Genomic DNA, 17,500 nt, shown 5'->3' on the forward strand with positions numbered 1-17,500 from the left:
GCTACGTTGGATTAACACCATCCGCGCACACATGCCTCCGCAATTGGACGCCATATGCTCCCTCAGCGGCGATAATTGGAGGCAACGCGCCGTTTACTCGTGAGATTCAAGGGTGAGGGGGCGCGTGCCCGGGGCCGCCTGGAGCCCGTTTCGCACTCAGAGCGTCTTTGTTGTGTCGGCAGGAGTCACCGAGACCCTGGGGAGGGGGAGATCGATAGCTGGACGCACGCGTGGCTGGGTGATCAATAAGTGAATGCAAACGCAGTGTCAGGGGTGCGCGGTTTCAGCGGGGAACAGATGCGCCTTCCCCCTCACTGGGCGTGTCTGGCTGTGACGCCGGATGGGCCATTGAGAAGTCCTCTAAAACGGATCTGACCCTGCGGCCCATGTGTGTGAGTGCACACCTCGGTGTGTGAGTGTGTGTGGGCGCATGTAAGGGGGGGGTGGGGGGGATGGGACATGTGTCATCCTCGACACTTTAAAGCATTAATGTTAAATGTGTCCAAACTCTTTTCTTTCCTCTGCACTTGATCAGACCACAAACAGTGCTGCACCTGAATCAATATTAAAGAGTGTTACACAACGCACTGGCTCAGAGTGGAAGAGCTCCAGCAACAGCCCCCCCCCCCCAACACATGCGCGCGCGCACACACGCACACACACACTCACGCACACATGCAAACAAGCGCACACACACACCCGCGCGCGCCAAACAACCAGTGCTTTTGCAGGGAGCCCCATCATTACCCACAATGCCCCCCCCCCCCCACCCCACTCCCCGGTCGCCACACCTCCACCTCTCATGTGGCTGTTTGTTTAAGCTCTCGCTTTAGCTCCGGCAAAGTGCTGAACAAACGCTGTGGGGGCCGTGAGCCCCGCATGGACCCCACGGGCCCTGCCGCTGGACAGGCATCTGCGTTTTCGCCTGGATCAAACGCTGCCGTTTCCTAAAACCCCCGACGCGCCCACTCCAACGTACTCCCCCCTGACGCGTTTCCCCCTGACGCGCTCGCTCCAACACGCGCCCCCCCCGACGTCAGAGGCCCCAGGAATTCGCAGAGGCCCTCCCCGCGGCACCATCTGGCTGATGGATGGGTTGGCCGGGGGAGCGGAAGGCTCCGGAACTCCGTCCCGCAGAGAGGCCTGGGGGCTACAGGCTGGAGCCGGAGGACTGCGGGACCTCCTCGTTCTTTGGAAAAGGAGAGGGGGGGGGGGGGGGGGCAATCCTGGCATTCCAGGCCAGGGACGCTGGGCCACGCCCACCTCCACGCATTCCTCTGACGCCCGGTGGGGGGGTCGGGGGCATGCAGCTGTGACCTGCTGCGCAGCACGCGATCATTTTAGTCCAAAAAGAGCAGCAGAAAATGGCAGAGAGAGTGACAGCAGCAGGGATAAGATCACAGCTTCTGCCAATGCGGGGACTGGACTGGACTGGACTGGACACACACATACACAGACACAGACACACAAAGATGTAAAAACACTCATGTACACAAGCACATGCTCACACACACACACACACAAGCACATGCACATGCACATGCTGACACACATATGCGTACATGTACAACACACACACAAGTACAACACACACAGACATATGAGCACACACACATGCAGAAACACAGACACACTCACAAGCACACATAATCGTACATGCACACACACACATGCCTGACCACATGACATCCAGACCACAAAAAACACGCACAGGCATACAAGTACAACACACAAGACACAGACATACACACACATGCAGGTCCACACACACATACCTTTGAACACACAACAACCACGAAGAAACATGCACACACCCACCCACACACAGACAGACATGATCTCATGCACAGACACGCAGACTACCACACACACACACACACACACATTCTTACAGAGCAAGAGGCATTTTCTCAGCATGTGTTTCAGACCAGCCAGCAGTAATTCTAGAGGTGCTTCCATACCAGGACCATGATATGAACCCTGAATATAAATTACAAAAACTGCTTCTCTCCAAAACCCCATACAAGTAAATTTCAAGCATCTAGGTTTTCCGATGGAGGCTCTCACGTCAGCTTTAGAGTCAGGAAAAGCCTTCTATATTCCACATTAAGACAAAGACGACACAATTGCCAGTCAATGTTCTCCGGCCTCGGTCTCCTCAGAGACAGATGACGGCCACCTTCGGCGGCGGAGGTGACAATGAGGTGACACAATGCGGGGGGGGGGGTCCCAATGGCTGCCTCAGATAGTCAGCTGTCAGTGCAAAATGCCTCCGCATTCTGTCAAAGGACTCAGAGCAGCACAAACATCACACGGGCACTGCATCAGTTAAAAAGCCGACGGAGGGCCTCTGATATTCTCAACATGACGCGCACGTGTCTCTCTCCGCATTAGTACATCCATAAAACACCCAGAGGAACCCCAGAACAAGGGCATTTACCAAATAAAGGAGCAAGACTCGTTTTACAGTCGAATAAAAACCCAATCCCTATTCAAGTCAGCTTTACCGGACTCACAAAGATGTCTCCTTGTTGCCAGTGTTCTAATGCGTAATAATCCATCACGTCGTTCCCATATACCCCCCCCCCCCCTGGCTAATCTAACGCAGAGCCTGGTCCTCGTTTGGCCTTGTCCCTGCCGGGCCTCTCGCACTGCAACAAAAGCACCGTTCGTGGTCGTATCTCTGCTCGACTCGGCTTCCACGTGTCTATAGAGTGACACGCTGCCATTTCAGGAGGTGTGGGCCGATATGCAATCACAGACATGTTTGTGGGCACGGACTGAGAGTCACCGGCCAAGTTCACCACCCTGGACACTGATACTGGAATGGTGTTGTGCGTGGGCTTGCTGGTGTGGGAGTGTCGCTAACCTGGTCTGTCACTGTTGCTCGTATGACATGGGCAGATACACTTATGTTCTCTTGTGCTGGAAGTTGCTCTGGATAAGAGCGGCTGCTAAAGGTGTGTTATGTAATGTAACGGTGTAATCTTTCCTGTGAGATGACCGCCATAAAGGCAGTAACACTCGGAGGGACTCACGGTGGATGAAATAGTGTTTACTGGTACCCCAAAAAACCTAACTTCTAGGCCTACAATGACCGCTGCAACGGCAAATTATGAAAAACGCAGAGAACCAGGCTCAGAAGCCAATGGAGGAATAGTGATAAAAACACACAGACATGCTCTCTGATACTGCTCAGGGTTGTCTGAATGGAGAATCCAACCATTCAGAAAGAGTGGATTCATTCACCTTGCACTTTCACCCTGGACAGCTTTGTGGTTTTCCACCTGCACTCCTTATGTTGTGTATACAACGAAAAGACCCACCAGACCGCAGACAGGCCATCGCCAGCGGAGTGGAGACAGCAAGCCCAAACTCTGCTCCCAAAAACCATCTACTTACGCCATTTCAACAAATAGGCCACCGAAACGATGTCCTACTTAAGAAAACGGTCTGAATAAATATTTTTGGGAGCAAATATTTTCGTGTGCAGGCTTCATGCCTTTTTTTTTTTTCCTCGTGTACACTAATCTTGACGCCAACATGCCCACCCGCATCTCCGAAGCGATGACAGCCTCCTCAGAACTGACCGTGTTTATACGCGGGGAAAAATTCAGAGCGTCCCCAGACAGGAATTTGAATGGAATATTCTGGATGAGCCGTCCCCTTGAAAACGAGCTTTAATATTCCGCCGGTGATGGCATTCGCAAGCAGACAGGTACCGCGGGCCCTCTGGGGAGTAGACTGTAGCCCAGACGTGTCTCATTTCTGGGAGGCTGCAGCTTTTCCAATGAATGTGCGCCACACTTCTGTTCAGATATAAATCTGGCGGTTGCAAATACACCAATCCCCCCCTCCCCACACACACAGACACACACACACACACACACACAGAGACAGACACACACACACACACACAGGGACAAACAGCAAACAGGGCCAGAGTACTGCCACATTCGGAATGCCATCTTGTTCACAGTACTGTGTTCGCCACATGGTCGTGTCACAACTGGTACTCCAGGATACTGTGACTAATGACAGAATATCAGATTGTGGTCAATGTGGTTGCAGACTGAAATATTATCATTGGTAACACCCACTGGCAGGATATTGGTGACGTAACACTATCCATTTGCCAAGCAGTCAGCCATACCCAGAGGCTATTCATATTTAATATCCAATCCGCTCCTACAGTTAGGCATTCTCTTTTCAACCAATTGCAATGTGCCTCCCTGAGGGGTGCAAGAGTAGCTTCTTATTTGAGAATTGCAATGGGGCGGCAGTGTAGCATAGTGGTAGGGAGCAGGGCTTGTAACCGAAATGCTGTTGGTTTGATTCCCCACTCGGGCACTGCTGCTGTACCCTTGGGCCATGTACTTAACCGAATAACAGAAATGCCTCTGTAAATATCCAGCTATATAAATGATTAACATGTAACAAAAAAATCAGCCTATGTAAGTCACTGTGGATAAGGGCATCTGCTAAATAGCAACAATGTAATGCAATGTAATGAGAATCAAACCCAGAATGCCCTGGTTGTTGGGCTGCCGACCCGGGCTCCGCGCCCTTCTCGTACCCCTGTTACACAGCGTATCGAGTTCAGTTCATCTGGCGGCGTGGTTCTCCGTCCCGACTTCAAACAGCACGTAAGAGTTTTGCGTATAGAGCTAGGAGCCAATAAAACCCTCCACTGTAGCAGGCTTGCTGGGGGGAGGGGCGGGGAGGGCTCTCCCAGCGTAACATTGGAGACAGATGTGGCAGTATCTGCCGCCGGAGCGCTCCTCTTAACACCCGGGGGGGGGAGGCAGGGGCGGGGGTGTGGAGACGCGAAAGCCCCCCCCAGCGTAATCGCCGCCGACAGCTCCGAGGATTAGCCGCACCTCTTTATCAGCGGCGAGCCCGCCGTCCCTGCCCTGACACTTACCTCTGAACCCGTGAGCAATGAGAGCGCGCTGTGGAACGCGGGCGGAATTCACACTGGCTGAGCAGATGTTGTGGGTCGATGGGGTTCGCTTACCGAACTCCTCCACCGGTCTCAGAGGGCACCGAGGCCGAGGGACCGCACTGTTCCCTTCGAAAAGGGAACGTGTGGTGAAATGCCTCCACGGGTTAACAGCCCAGACCATCTACAGTCTGGCTATGTGGGTCACTCCAAGTGAAATGCCTAGATTTAAACATACTTGTCCTGCGAAGGTTACTGCTATGTTCTTCCTTTTCAAGGAATACCTTCAATCATTTTTCTGATTTCTGATTCAACAGTTAACGATTTTTCTGAGGTAACTGAAGAATCTGTTCTCATTTAGGATAAATCTATCACTCCCCCAGTCATAAGTGTTTGCCTGGTTTTCCTAAAATGCCAGTATATACTGTATCTTTTACATTTCTTCATAGCTCAGCAGTAGAGTTCTGCTAAGTTAGAGGATGGAAATTCTATTATAATCTAGGCGCAAGGAAGACACCACTATCAAAACAGGAAACCCACAACATGGTTCTCAGTAAAATTTTGCTCAATGTGTGAGAGGGGAAAGCAATCAACTTCAGCTCCTCGGAGGCTAAAATCCACTGCTCTTGACACTCGACACACAGCTAGCCATGCCTTCCCTGCCTTACGATTATCATGATCACCACAAACAAGCGAGGGGGGCTGGCTCTGGGTCCTGCCTGCCCCCAGCAGCTAGCACAGGATCAGCGTTCCCAAAATAACCCTCACCCCAGCCCTTATGTGGAAAGAGCTTGCACTGATCTGGGGTTGGTCGTCAGGGCAGAGCGTATGTGGATGGGGGGTCTGGGCTGGGCTGGGGTCGGAGTTCTGTAAGTTCCCTGTGCCACCCCCGCACAGGGTGGAGGGGGTATTAGCGGCAGAGGCAGGGGGGTGGGGCCCACAGGAAGCCCGCAGGCTGGCAAACTCAGCCCTGTTCCTGCTCCACTCACAGGGACAATGGCGTCCCTCCCCTTGCTGGGTCATCGAGTCTCAGCTCTGAGGAGAGACCAGCCTCAGTGGCACTGGCTGAGGAGCTCCACTCACAAACAAAAACAGCACAAAGCTGGGCTTTGAAGGAGTCGTGTATGTGTGCGTGTCCGTGTGTGTGTGTGTGTGTGTGTGTGTGTGTGTGTGTGTGTGTGTGTGTGTGTGTGTGTGCACATCTCCAGAGATGGGTGTCTGGGGGTTTGCGAGGGAGTGGTCGACGCTGTCCCCACCCTCCGCAAAACCGACTGCAGCGATCTCTCTCACGGGCGGGGGAGGCCGCTGCAAGCCCAACCTGTCATTACCGTCCCAGCAAAACAGGGCCGAAGGGACAAACGCCCCCCCACCCCCCCACCCCCACCCCCAAACCCAAACCCAAACCCAAACCCAAACCCAAACCCCACCCCGCACAGCACCCCGAAAAAGAGCATGCAATTACGAGGCCAGGATCAGCCCGGCGGCGCTGTATCGGATCGATCCCGCCGGAGCCACATGTGAAGGCCTCTCGGTGCAGGCCGGGCAGCTGCCGGGGGTGTTCGCCGCAGTCGTCTCTCATTAAGGAATCGGCCGCCGCGGGCCACATCCCGCCGCGCCGCCCCACGCCAGTTCCCACAGCGCTGGCAGAATCACCGTCCAATCAGCCCGTTCCGCTTCGTTCTGGAATTCCGGAAAAGGGGCTGGGCGGCGGATCCTCTCGGGGGCGCGAATATTACCGGAGTGTTCGTTTGCCCCGCTAATTTGTCTGAGCTGGAGTGTAATGCGGCGTCTCCAAACGCCCGTCTCACCGCCCACTGCTGAGAGCATTACTCCACGTAGTCACATATTCAGTGGACAAACTCCTCCCCGTCTCTCCCTCCCTCCCGCCGGCTGCCTTCCCATCATCCCCTCTGCCCGGCGTGGCGCCTCTCACCTGTGGACATAGTGCAGCTGGTGTACGGAGTCGATGGCCAGCACCATCTCGGCCAGGTAGAAGCGCGCCATGTCCTCGGGCAGGCGGTCCTCGAACTTGCTGAGCAGGGTCAGCAGGTCACCTCCCACGTAGTAATCCATCACCAGGTACTGCGGGGGGGGGGGGACAGGTGGGAGTGAGCGGAGGCCACACAGACGCAGCTCAGAAACACCCCCCATGTCCGTCAAATGCATTACACTTAAGGTCAGGACTGCCTTGCTTGCACACTTTATGCTGATATTGGTTTTATTAACTATTAATTATTCAGTGCTAGACTGATGATATTTTACAGGCTTAAAACTAGCCACACTTGCTCATTTAAATACTGGACACTTTATGTTGATTCTGAAACTGAAATTAGTGCTAAAACGATAATATTTAATAGGCTTAAAAGCCGCACTTGCTTATTTAAATACCTACCGAAAGCAAAGGGCCAGCACTGCAGTTCTGCTGATTCTGGGCCTTGCTTTTGCATTTAACTGTGGCATTGCGGGCGAAGAGGCTTTACAATCTGGTCTCCGACTCAAAGACCAAGCCTGTTTGCACTCACTGTACTGTAATCCCTGCACTAGTCGATGCCAATTCACTAACTGCCTTTCAGCAAAGCTTCGCGAAATAAAAAATGTGCGTTTTTTAACTGCGGAAAGACGCCATGGCAACGGCAGGTTTTTCCAAGGCAGATAGCGGCCCAGCCCAAAGTTATCAGTCTTTCGCAGGTTTTTCCATTACAGGGAATGGGAGCAGACACACACACATACACACAGGCGCGCGCTCTCACACACCCCACGGCATGGGAACGGGGACCGGGGAACGCCATCCATCCATCACAGACAGATGTGCTCCCCAGATAAAGTGGCGTTTCCGAAACGGGGGGCCGGGACGGTCCCTTTGATGGCTGTGTCCCTTTCCCAGGCGCGCGCCCCCCCCCCCCCCTTCCATCTGGGACAAGAGGGGGAGGAGAGAACACATTCGCCCACGCAGGTGGATTAGGTTTTGCAGCGATATTCCCTCCACGGGGGTGGGGGGGGGGGGGGTCTGTGCGAGTCCTGGAAGCTGGGAAGGGGGAAGCAGCGTTGGGCATGGAGGGGGGGGGGGGGGGGGGGGGGTGAGTCCCACACAAAGACGGGCATGCCAGCTGCTCTCTGACTCACCAGGTAATTGTCGTCCTGGAAGGCGTAGTGCAGGGTGGTGATCCACTGGCTGTCCCCGTTCACCAGCACGTCCCGCTCCTCCCGGAAGCACGCCGTCTGAGGGCACAGACAAGCCGCAACATCACAACCCCTCGCTCCCTGCTCAGATGCACTGTCTCTTCCATTGCACAGGAAAACCAAAACAAACAGAACCAACGTTTGAACACGGCACTGTAAGTAACACGGAACATGTTTGTGTAGAGCGTGTCAGACCGCCGGGTCCTTGTCAGCTCCGCTGTAAGTGATTCCACCCTTCCTGTCAGCCCTGAGCCTAACATAAAAGCCCCGTTCCTCACGCCTGTCACAAATATCTCAGCTGGCGGGCTGTGAAATATGCGTCGTCCCGAAGCCGTTCGCGTGTTTCTGCTGCCAGGGAGCGAAAGCTGAAGCGTGCTTTCCCCGTGACAGCAGTGCGAATGGCCGTATGAGCGTGCTGTTAAAAGGGACGAGCCCATTAGCGAAAGGCAACCACGTCCAACCCGTCAGCGGCCTGAGTGAGGGGGCACTGAACACAGTATACCAGCCGTAACATCTGAAATACTCACATATCTGAAATATAGAGGTAGGAGTTTCCAGTTAGAGGTTCTTCTTCTTAACTGATACAGCTCTATCTACCTCCATATACCCCAGCCTGACTGTGAAATCAATGCAAGCACCACTAATACCTCATTTACATCAGCGGGATAAGCAGCTTGACGCTGCACTCTGGTGACGGTGGTAAAAGGTGTTAATTTACATTGTGTATGGTTGCCCTCGCTGGTAGATTCTACATTCTACGCGTGGCAGTGTGAACGGGGCTAAAGCTTTTATCAGCATGCTATTACAAACAATTAAAGAAAAGATAAATCGATGAGGTATTGAATAAAATCTGACATACATCCTAAACGCCCTCTGGGGCATGAACGGCCCAGTTCAGTGTTCATATAGTTCAGTGTAACAACGCAGGCCCAGGCTGAGAGCGTGGGTGAGGATCAGTGGTGTTTGTCCTGTACCTCGGCTCTCTTCAGCATCTCCCACTTGTTGAGGATCTTCATGGCGAACACCTTGTCTGCGTTCTTCACCTTCACCACGGCGACCTGCGTCACAAAGGTCAAAGGTCAGGTCAGGCAGGACAGGAAGAGGGCGCTGGCGCAGAAACTCAGAGGTACAATCAACCCCCCCCCCCCCCCCCCAACCCCCCCTCAAGACCTGAAGTGCACGCCTTCACTGGCATATTCTGAGACTGTAATGGGGAAATGTGATACCATTGTACTGGCTAACAATGGGGATGTAAATTTAAAGTTTGCAGCGATTTCTTCAGGGCTTGTCCACAAGAAACCACAGCCAGGCCTGACCTATTTTTTTTTAAATAGGTTGGCTGAACAGGTGGTTTTTCAGGTCCGACGTTCTCACAGCGGCCTTCTCTCCCCCTGCGGCAACAATCTGAGGAAATTTGACTTCAAACCAGAAGGGCGAGGTCAGCTGGCCGATGATGTCATCGCAAACGCCCATTAGCTTCCTCTGAAATCAGCCGATAAACGCAATTACCGAGTTCAAAGAAGCTACATTTTTCCCGGAGATCCGCACGTACGGGGCCGACCGACTGACCAGAGGAGGCCAGGGGAACGAGACGGGGGCAGAGGGCGAACATCAAGGGAGGAGTAATCTCTTCGTTCTGTCAGGGAACGTCAGAGCGAACGAGATCGCTCTAATTGTTTGTTTTCTCTGTCCGAATAATGGGGCGAGGAACGGTGACTGACGTGTGCTTCGAGCCGCCCGCACCGCGATGAGAAGTCACGGGGAGGGTCCGTATCGACCCGCCTCGCCAAGAGGTGCCGGACGAGCCAGGAGTGCGCCGAGGCGGCGGGGCCGGGGAGGGGGAACGCCGCCAAAACGCATCAATCGCGAGCCACCCCAGGGCTCAGAGCGCACGGACAGCACCGAGACACTCTTCTTATATATACAGCTTCAGCAACACTCGACGTCCACTTAAGAGCCGGCAGAGGAGGCTGAAAGGTAAATCTGTACCCGGATGGTTGTCGGTTCAAGTCCCTGGGGGATTACCGCCACTGCACCCTTGTGGAAGGCTTCAGTGTATCATTTCAGTACATACTCAGTCCAGTAAATACATGACAAACACAGGCATGCCCCGAGTTCCCCCTCGATCTGGACGCACCTCACATGCAAATAAGTAACCCAATAGGCAGTTCTGCAAACCTGAGGCGGTTTGCCCGTCGGCAAACACTCACCTCACCCCTCAAACATCACTCGCGGCCCTTTTCACTTCCAAGTAACGGGGCCGGTACTGCGCCGCCGTAGCAGAGCGAGAATTAAAAGTTTAAAACAATATTTGTGCAGTTCCACAGGGCGATACGCCCCCCTCCTATCACAGTGTTTATGGAGCACTTGGAAGTGCCATCTCTAGCCAGGAACTTTTCCTCTTGTTTTTTAAATGTTCCTTTTTTTTTTTTAAACCTGAGCCAGCTAAGAAGAGAGGGCAGGTTAAAACTGGTCTCTTTTTGGAATAACGTTCTGTCTCTCCTGGACCAACACAACCTATTTACCCCTGAGCGAAACACACATTCTGTAGAGTAAATTCTAAGTAGAGCCTCACAGTGATATTACAGCATCTTTCTGTGTGGGGCTGCCATATTAGGGAACCGAAGGCAATGGCTTCCAGGAACAACAAAGAACAGCTAAATGAATGTTTAAAAAAAAAAAAGTACTTTTCCCAACACGAAGAAAAAGAGCAGAACAATGTTCTCGTACATTACTGAGATGGAACCATCAGAATTTCCCAGCATCAAATCCAGAATTTTAATCGATGCGCCCGCCGATGCGCCCGCCGTTCCACCATGAATAAATAAACGGGCACGTTCTGCAAACGCCATGTAACGAAGGGCGAGAGCAGTCACCCCACCCGGCCTCGAACCCCGATCTACGGGGTACCAAACATGCGGCTTTGACCACGACGCCAAGGAGCCTTGCATGGTGACTGCTCTCGCCCTTTGCTACACGCCAGTACCGCTCTGCACCGAAGATGAAATATATTGCATACTGAGGGCTTTGGGGCGATCTGCGTTTCGCAACTGAGGGCATTTGCCCGAACTCGTCAAAGTGGCGACTTCCACCGATAAATGCACACGAGCTGAGCCAGATACTGTGTCAGCGCATCCGTACAGAGACCAAAACATCCAGAGGCTGTAAGCACCGCAGACAGCCACGCACAACGCTGACTGAACCCAGCCGCCTTCCCCTGTCCCGAGGCCTCCAAGCCAAACAGCATGATTGATTTCCACCCATTAAACTCGTAACTTAATTTGTGACGATACACTGTTTCATACTGATAGAGCAATGTTTCTGCATTTCTCGGGCTCCACATGACCCCGAACCAATGGGTAGCCTCACCCTAAGCATCCCAGCTTTGTGGAATAACTCGTTTTAAAATGAGTCAGCGGTCAGCTGTCTATGCAAAGCGCTTGGATGAAGAGCAAATTGTTTCTGTCAACACGGGCACGACCTGAAGATGCATACCTTCTCCCTCACTAGCCTCATCACGTTAAGGTAATCTGTAGTGTTCTGTCAACACGGTGATAAATTTGCCCGCTAATAAACTACAACTCCCACTGTACACTGCAGAATGTTCCATTTTGCAACAAAGGACAATGGAAAGTGGTGCCTGACTGTGTTTTCTTTGATTACGAAATTGTGTTTACTTAACTTGAGGCAGCAAACTTGGAGAAGGCATTTGTAAATGACTCAGAATATTGTTATTAAGTGCTGTCAGAACACATAATGGCTGATTAATAAGCTTTAGGGGTATTCCAGCTACTCCCCGCTTACATGAAAATGACTGATCATTTATTTCGCTTTGAATTTAGCTGCCGCATGCTTCAAACACACATGAAGTCAAACACCTTTAGGTAAGAGATGCTTGATACTTGATACATTACATCCAACCAACATTACGCCCTCTGTTTTACTTGAGAAATGCACTGGTGGTTTTCTTTGTCTGGCTGTTTTGGAAAACAAAAACCCATGGAAAATGTCTGATCGGACCTGCCAAGCATTTATAATTCTATTCCAACTGGTTACATGTTAAATGGGTTGTGAAGTGCTGATGAGAGAAATGCACTAGGAAGCTTCCAGTGCTTGTGGTGTGGAGCGTGGAGGCCGGTCTGTTCTCAAATGTTCACCGTTCATGTATTACAGTCTAAACATAAAATAAAATGCAATATTTATCTGTCAAATTCATTTAGACAAACTACTTAGTGTGATAAGACAGTTGAATGGGCAGTCTGCACAATAACGCTAACAGTAACTCTTATATTTTACTGTACTTTCATTGGAATTTTTTTTTTGAAGCTAGGGAAAAGGGTCTGCCTGAAAATATGTTTTTGATTCCTTGTACTAAGATAAGAATAAGAATTAAAAACATATGTATAAGAGGAAGCACACTGACAACTGTGAGCCCAGCCCTCAGCAGAGTGCAGTAAAACACTCAGCAACAGGAGGATTCTGACGCCACCGAAACGCAAGCGCTGCATCTTGCAGGGCCAGAGCGGAGATTCTCAAAACGTCACGTGACCGCCGCCATCGTACGCAGACGGTGGAAGTCGCGGAGATCTTCGGGCTGGGGGGGAGGCGAGGAGCCCTCCCGTGATTGGCCGGGAGGTCGCTGGAATCCGAGATGTCGAAAATCTCGGCGCGAGGCTCGAGCCGCGGCTGGCTGGGGTTCAGCTGTTTGCGGGTCGTCACGGAGGGGCGGTGGAAAAATAAAAAAGCCTGAATGCGAATCAAAAGGGCTCCGCTCCCTCTCTCCACGTGACCCTGGCAGGGATCGCGCTGTCCTCGGAGCTGGCACCGCCGTTCCCGATCGGCTCCGCGGAAGCCCCCCGTTCATCAGCGGAGTGCTAACATCGCGGGCCTGTGCCATTTTTCGCCCGGTGCTGAGAGGCCGACGGAGGTGGGTGGGGGGAGGGATCGATCATGCATTATCACTGCCGTTTCCCCGTTTTCCCAAAGTTTTCCTGGCTTCCCAATCCTTTTTAACTTTCTGCTAGGGGCGCACCTAAAACCCACTCGTCCCAATGTGTTTCATGACACCGATTCAAGAACGTAACCGCGCACAAACGTGTGGAGGAAAGCTAGAACCCCCTGGTCAGGGATCGTGACCTTAAGCAGAACTCCCCTGCACTGCCATGACGCAGACCTACAGACACTTCTTTGCTCTAGACTTGATTCTCACATTAGACTCGATCAGATAAGTTGCGTCACCCTCGTCACCCTGCCACGCAATGGCAAAGCCATGAGGCCACCAGTCCCACGCCCGCCAAAAGCAGCCGATTCTCCCAGACAAATATATTACTTGCATTTTTCTCAGGCCGGAGCAACAGAGGCCTTCATTGTGCGGGGAGTCGCAAAAACCGCTGATAAACATCACCTGCTTCGGTTAGGCCTGATTTACGGCCATGCTGAGCGCTCCGAGGAAAAGGACGCGAGCGAAAAAATGTTAGCGCTCTGGCCTTTCAAAATAAATAAATATGGAAAGAGATTTTACGATACTTCAAGAGTGCAGATTCTTCGGGGAGTTGCGCTCCAACTTTCTGAGTTCCTTTACACAGTCCATGACCCTTGTTTTTTTTTTTGACTCGCGGCTGACGGTCTACCAACTCGAAGACTGCAGGTCTGCCTTTTTATTGCAGTTACTGCTCGGGCCATGAAAATGGTCAGACTTTTGAAACCAGAAGGCTGAACCGCAAATTCTACAAGCAAACCCCTCTACGGTGTCACCCAGAAGAAGGACACACGGTCAGAGCAGACTATACTACAGCGCACCATGCGCTTGGTTCTATAAACCCAACAACGAGGCCCCGTGTGGTACGGAGGTTAGGGTACGGATGTGCACTTTAATTCCGGCTTCATCTGGGGAGGTTTTAAAAAAAAACCCTCAGGAAAGCAGACACTCAAGTGATTGATATTCCAAGGTGGCTCTTCCTAAATCTAATACCCGCTTCGAATTCGGCCATGATGTCATATAGTCAGCTCTTCGGAAGATGACAATTGCCGCAGAATTCATTTCGGCTACACTGTACATCATCTTTAGCTAAAATGTCAAGGGAATATTATGGTGGAGGTTACGTATGAGTAGAAAATAAGAGGGTAGACATTTTCTCATGAATATAAGCCATTTAATCAAGGTGTTGTAGTTTTTTTTTTCCAAATTTCACGTTAAAAAGTTAACACTTCCTTGATTTTGGCCCATTCTGTGGAGGACATGTACAGTTACCTGCTGCTGTTCAATATGAAACCTGTTATTTTAAGCGAATTGATATTTATAATTTACCGAATTGATTTTAAAAATAGAAGAGCAAGCTCCATGAAGGAAACTTCATTTAAATTCACTGTACTGGAAAATGATTCCGAATTATAGTGGAGGCAACATTCAAAAAGGAGAGACAGCTATTTTCTTTCAAGAGAAGTTAACTGGAGTAAAGAAAAGACTGTTACAGATATATCTCCATACATTGTCTGCTTTTGTCTCATGAAACACATTCAAATCAAATTTATATAAACCGGCAAATTGGCCTAATTTAAAAGGCTCATCTGCTCTTACTTAATCATCACTATTTAATCAGTTTCTGGAGTGAAGCCTCCATTAGCATTCAAACATTATAATTTGATCATACTTCTCCGAACTGCAATCTTATGTAAATAAAGCATGGGGAGAGCAACTTGGCAGTCGGCCATCTTTACATTCGTGTGTAATGAATCTTGGTGACATCACCGGGTGAGAACACAGACCGCAGCCTCCACAAGTTTCCAACTACCTGCAGTTACCGGCACTGATGTGGGGAGGAAGGATGGACGTCTGACCCTTCAAACGCTCCAACAAAAGACCCCGCTGTGTTCCGACAGGGGCAAATGTAAAACACCCCCCCCCCCCCCATTATGAGAGAGAGGACACGACCTGAAATAAACTAATTAAAAGAGCAGGCACTGAAAGAGCCGCAGAAGACGAGCGGAGGAAAGAGCAGAGAGAGAAGGAGCCAGCGCTGAAAGACGGAATGGGAGATAATGACACGACAACCGCACGGAAATAAAGAGAGGGAGAGAGATAATGACACAACAACCACAGAGAGAGAGAGATGGAGGGAGGCAAGGAGACAGAGAAAGAGAGAGCCAGGGAGGGCGGGAGGGAGAGGGAGAGACAGAGAGAGAGAGAGAGAGAGAGAGAGAGAGGAAGGGAGGGAGCTAGGAGAGGAGAAAGAGAGAAAAAAAACATGGCACAACCACAGAGAGATAAAGAGAGACAGATATTGACTCAGAACCACAGGGGGAGAGAGAGAGAGCGGGATTTGAATTTGATTTTGAGAAAGAGAACGGGAACGGGATAACAGCTAAAGAGACACAGACAAGAGAAAGAGAGGGAGCGTGCAAGAAAGAGTGTGAGAGAATTGGACAACAACCACACTGAGACAAACGAAGAGATATCTATGTGAGTGCGTATATATGTTTGGTTTTGGCTACACCGTAGACTTGTGTGGCCATGCTAGTAAATGTGTCTAAATGCAGAGCAGCTGCCAGGTTAACTGAAGCTCCAGATTATGGCTTGCAACAGCTGCGCTCCCATTGGTGTCTCCCCGTGCTGGTCCCCGGTTGGTCAGTTGGTCACTAGGGGGCGGTGCAAAAGGCCCTCCTCGCCAGCGTCTCCTGGGACGACAGCCAGTCGAAGGAGAGCACCGAGGGAGCACAGCCACAGGGGCGGGGCCTATGCCAGAACAAGCCAGCTCTGTGTGAATGAGGAATGCCACCTGAGCAACACCCAAAATACAGTACAGCCAACTGTCATTTCGCCCAACAGTGAAACGGACACCAGCAAGAGTATGCAGGTAAACATTACATGACATTATCGTCATTTAGCAAACGCTCTCATTCAAAGCAACTTACATAGGTTACAATTTCTACATGTTACCCCTTTATACAGCTGGATATATTTACTGAGGCAATTCTGGGATAAGTACCTTGCCCAAGGGTACAGCAGCAGTGCCTCAGTGGGGATCAAACCGGCAACCTTCCGGCTACAAGTCCTGCTCTTTACCGCTATGCTACACTGCCGCCCCTCAGCTCTTTTCCACAGGGCCGCGCTCCTACCTCCCAGGCCAGGAATGAGGCGCTAACCCTGTTATGCGTGGAACCGAATATTATGGGGTTCTGGCGTCTCCTCCTCCCGTCTAAAGCGGCTTAATCCCATGTTCTCCCTACGCCGGCGAGCTCGCACGCTGACATAACTCTTCTATGATTCATACGCCCTCCGGCCCCTGCAGCAACCTCACAGTCCCGGCTGTTTGTATTTTTTATTCCTTCGAATGACGGCCGACACAGAACAATGGCGTCCGTTTACATAAAGTTGCGTCATGCGGGAAGCATGCGAGGTGAGGCTTGTCCACATGGGAAACAGGACAGCCCGCGGGACTGGGGTGGATGTGGTGCGTGTTCGCTCTTTGGCTTGCGGTCTGTATTCTTACGGTCCGGGGGGAAAAGGCGCTGTGAGGTCGAACATCGACGCTTACCTCTCCGAACGCTCCGCGGCCAATCACCTTCAGGATCTCGAAGTCCTCCTTGTGGAGCCTCATCTGCTTCACTTTCGAGGCGAAGGGTTTGGCTACGGAGAGAGAGGGGGAGGGACAGAGGGAGAGGGAGGGAGGGACAGGTAATGGGGGGGGGGGGGGAGAGCAGAGAGAGGGAGGGACAGAGAGAGAGGGAAGGTGGAAGGGACAGAGAAGGAGAGGAGGAACAGACATGGGAGGGACAGAGAGGGAGGGAGAGGGAGAAAGAGGGGTGGGACAGAGAGACGGGGGGGCAGGGAGAGAGAAGAGGAACAGAAGTAGGAGGGACAGAGAGAGAGAAGGAGGGAGAAAGAGGCAGAGGGACAGAGAGAGAGGGAGGGAGAAAGAAGGGGAGGGACAATGAGAGAGGGAGAGACAGGGAGGTACAGAGGGGGACGGAGGGTGGAATAAGGAGAAAGATGGGAAGGCAGGGGAAGAAGACAGGACACAAAGGGATTATTAAACAAGCAAAGACACCACCAATCATTTCAACATGTGGCCTATCAAACAGTTTGAAGGGGCAGGGGGTGAAGGGGGTTGCGGTTACGGAGGGGGATCATCTGTAATCTTCATCCCGGACCACACCATGAGTGTAGCAGGAGAACCGGGGTCCATAAACAGGGTGACTGGCATTTATGAGAGCGCTTCTGCCTGCGGGCTGTCACTCATCTCCGGTGGGCGGCGGTCAAAGCTGGGATGATTCTCATAGGTTATTTAGATTAGAAAAGGGGCGGAGCTCCACAAGGCAGAAGTGTGAAGCAACAAATGAGTGAAATATCAACCAATCACAGCGATGAGGGAAATGGCC

General features: G+C 51.6%; 1 protein-coding gene across 1 annotated transcript in view; it reads right to left on the reverse strand.

Annotated features, from left to right (window-relative positions):
- The window catches only part of cdc42bpaa (CDC42 binding protein kinase alpha (DMPK-like) a), a 100,503-nt gene that overhangs the window by 45,933 nt on the left and 37,070 nt on the right, over positions 1-17,500 (reverse strand). Inside the window, exons 2-5 of the mRNA XM_036549281.1 lie at positions 16,657-16,748; positions 9,097-9,180; positions 8,066-8,161; positions 6,876-7,024 (exon numbers count right to left, since the gene is read on the reverse strand). Coding sequence (XP_036405174.1) covers positions 6,876-7,024; positions 8,066-8,161; positions 9,097-9,180; positions 16,657-16,748 — 421 coding nt within the window. The remainder of the gene's footprint in view (positions 1-6,875; positions 7,025-8,065; positions 8,162-9,096; positions 9,181-16,656; positions 16,749-17,500) is intronic.

Source organism: Megalops cyprinoides, chromosome 17 (genome assembly GCF_013368585.1).
Source record: "Megalops cyprinoides isolate fMegCyp1 chromosome 17, fMegCyp1.pri, whole genome shotgun sequence".
NCBI lineage: Eukaryota > Metazoa > Chordata > Actinopteri > Elopiformes > Megalopidae > Megalops > Megalops cyprinoides.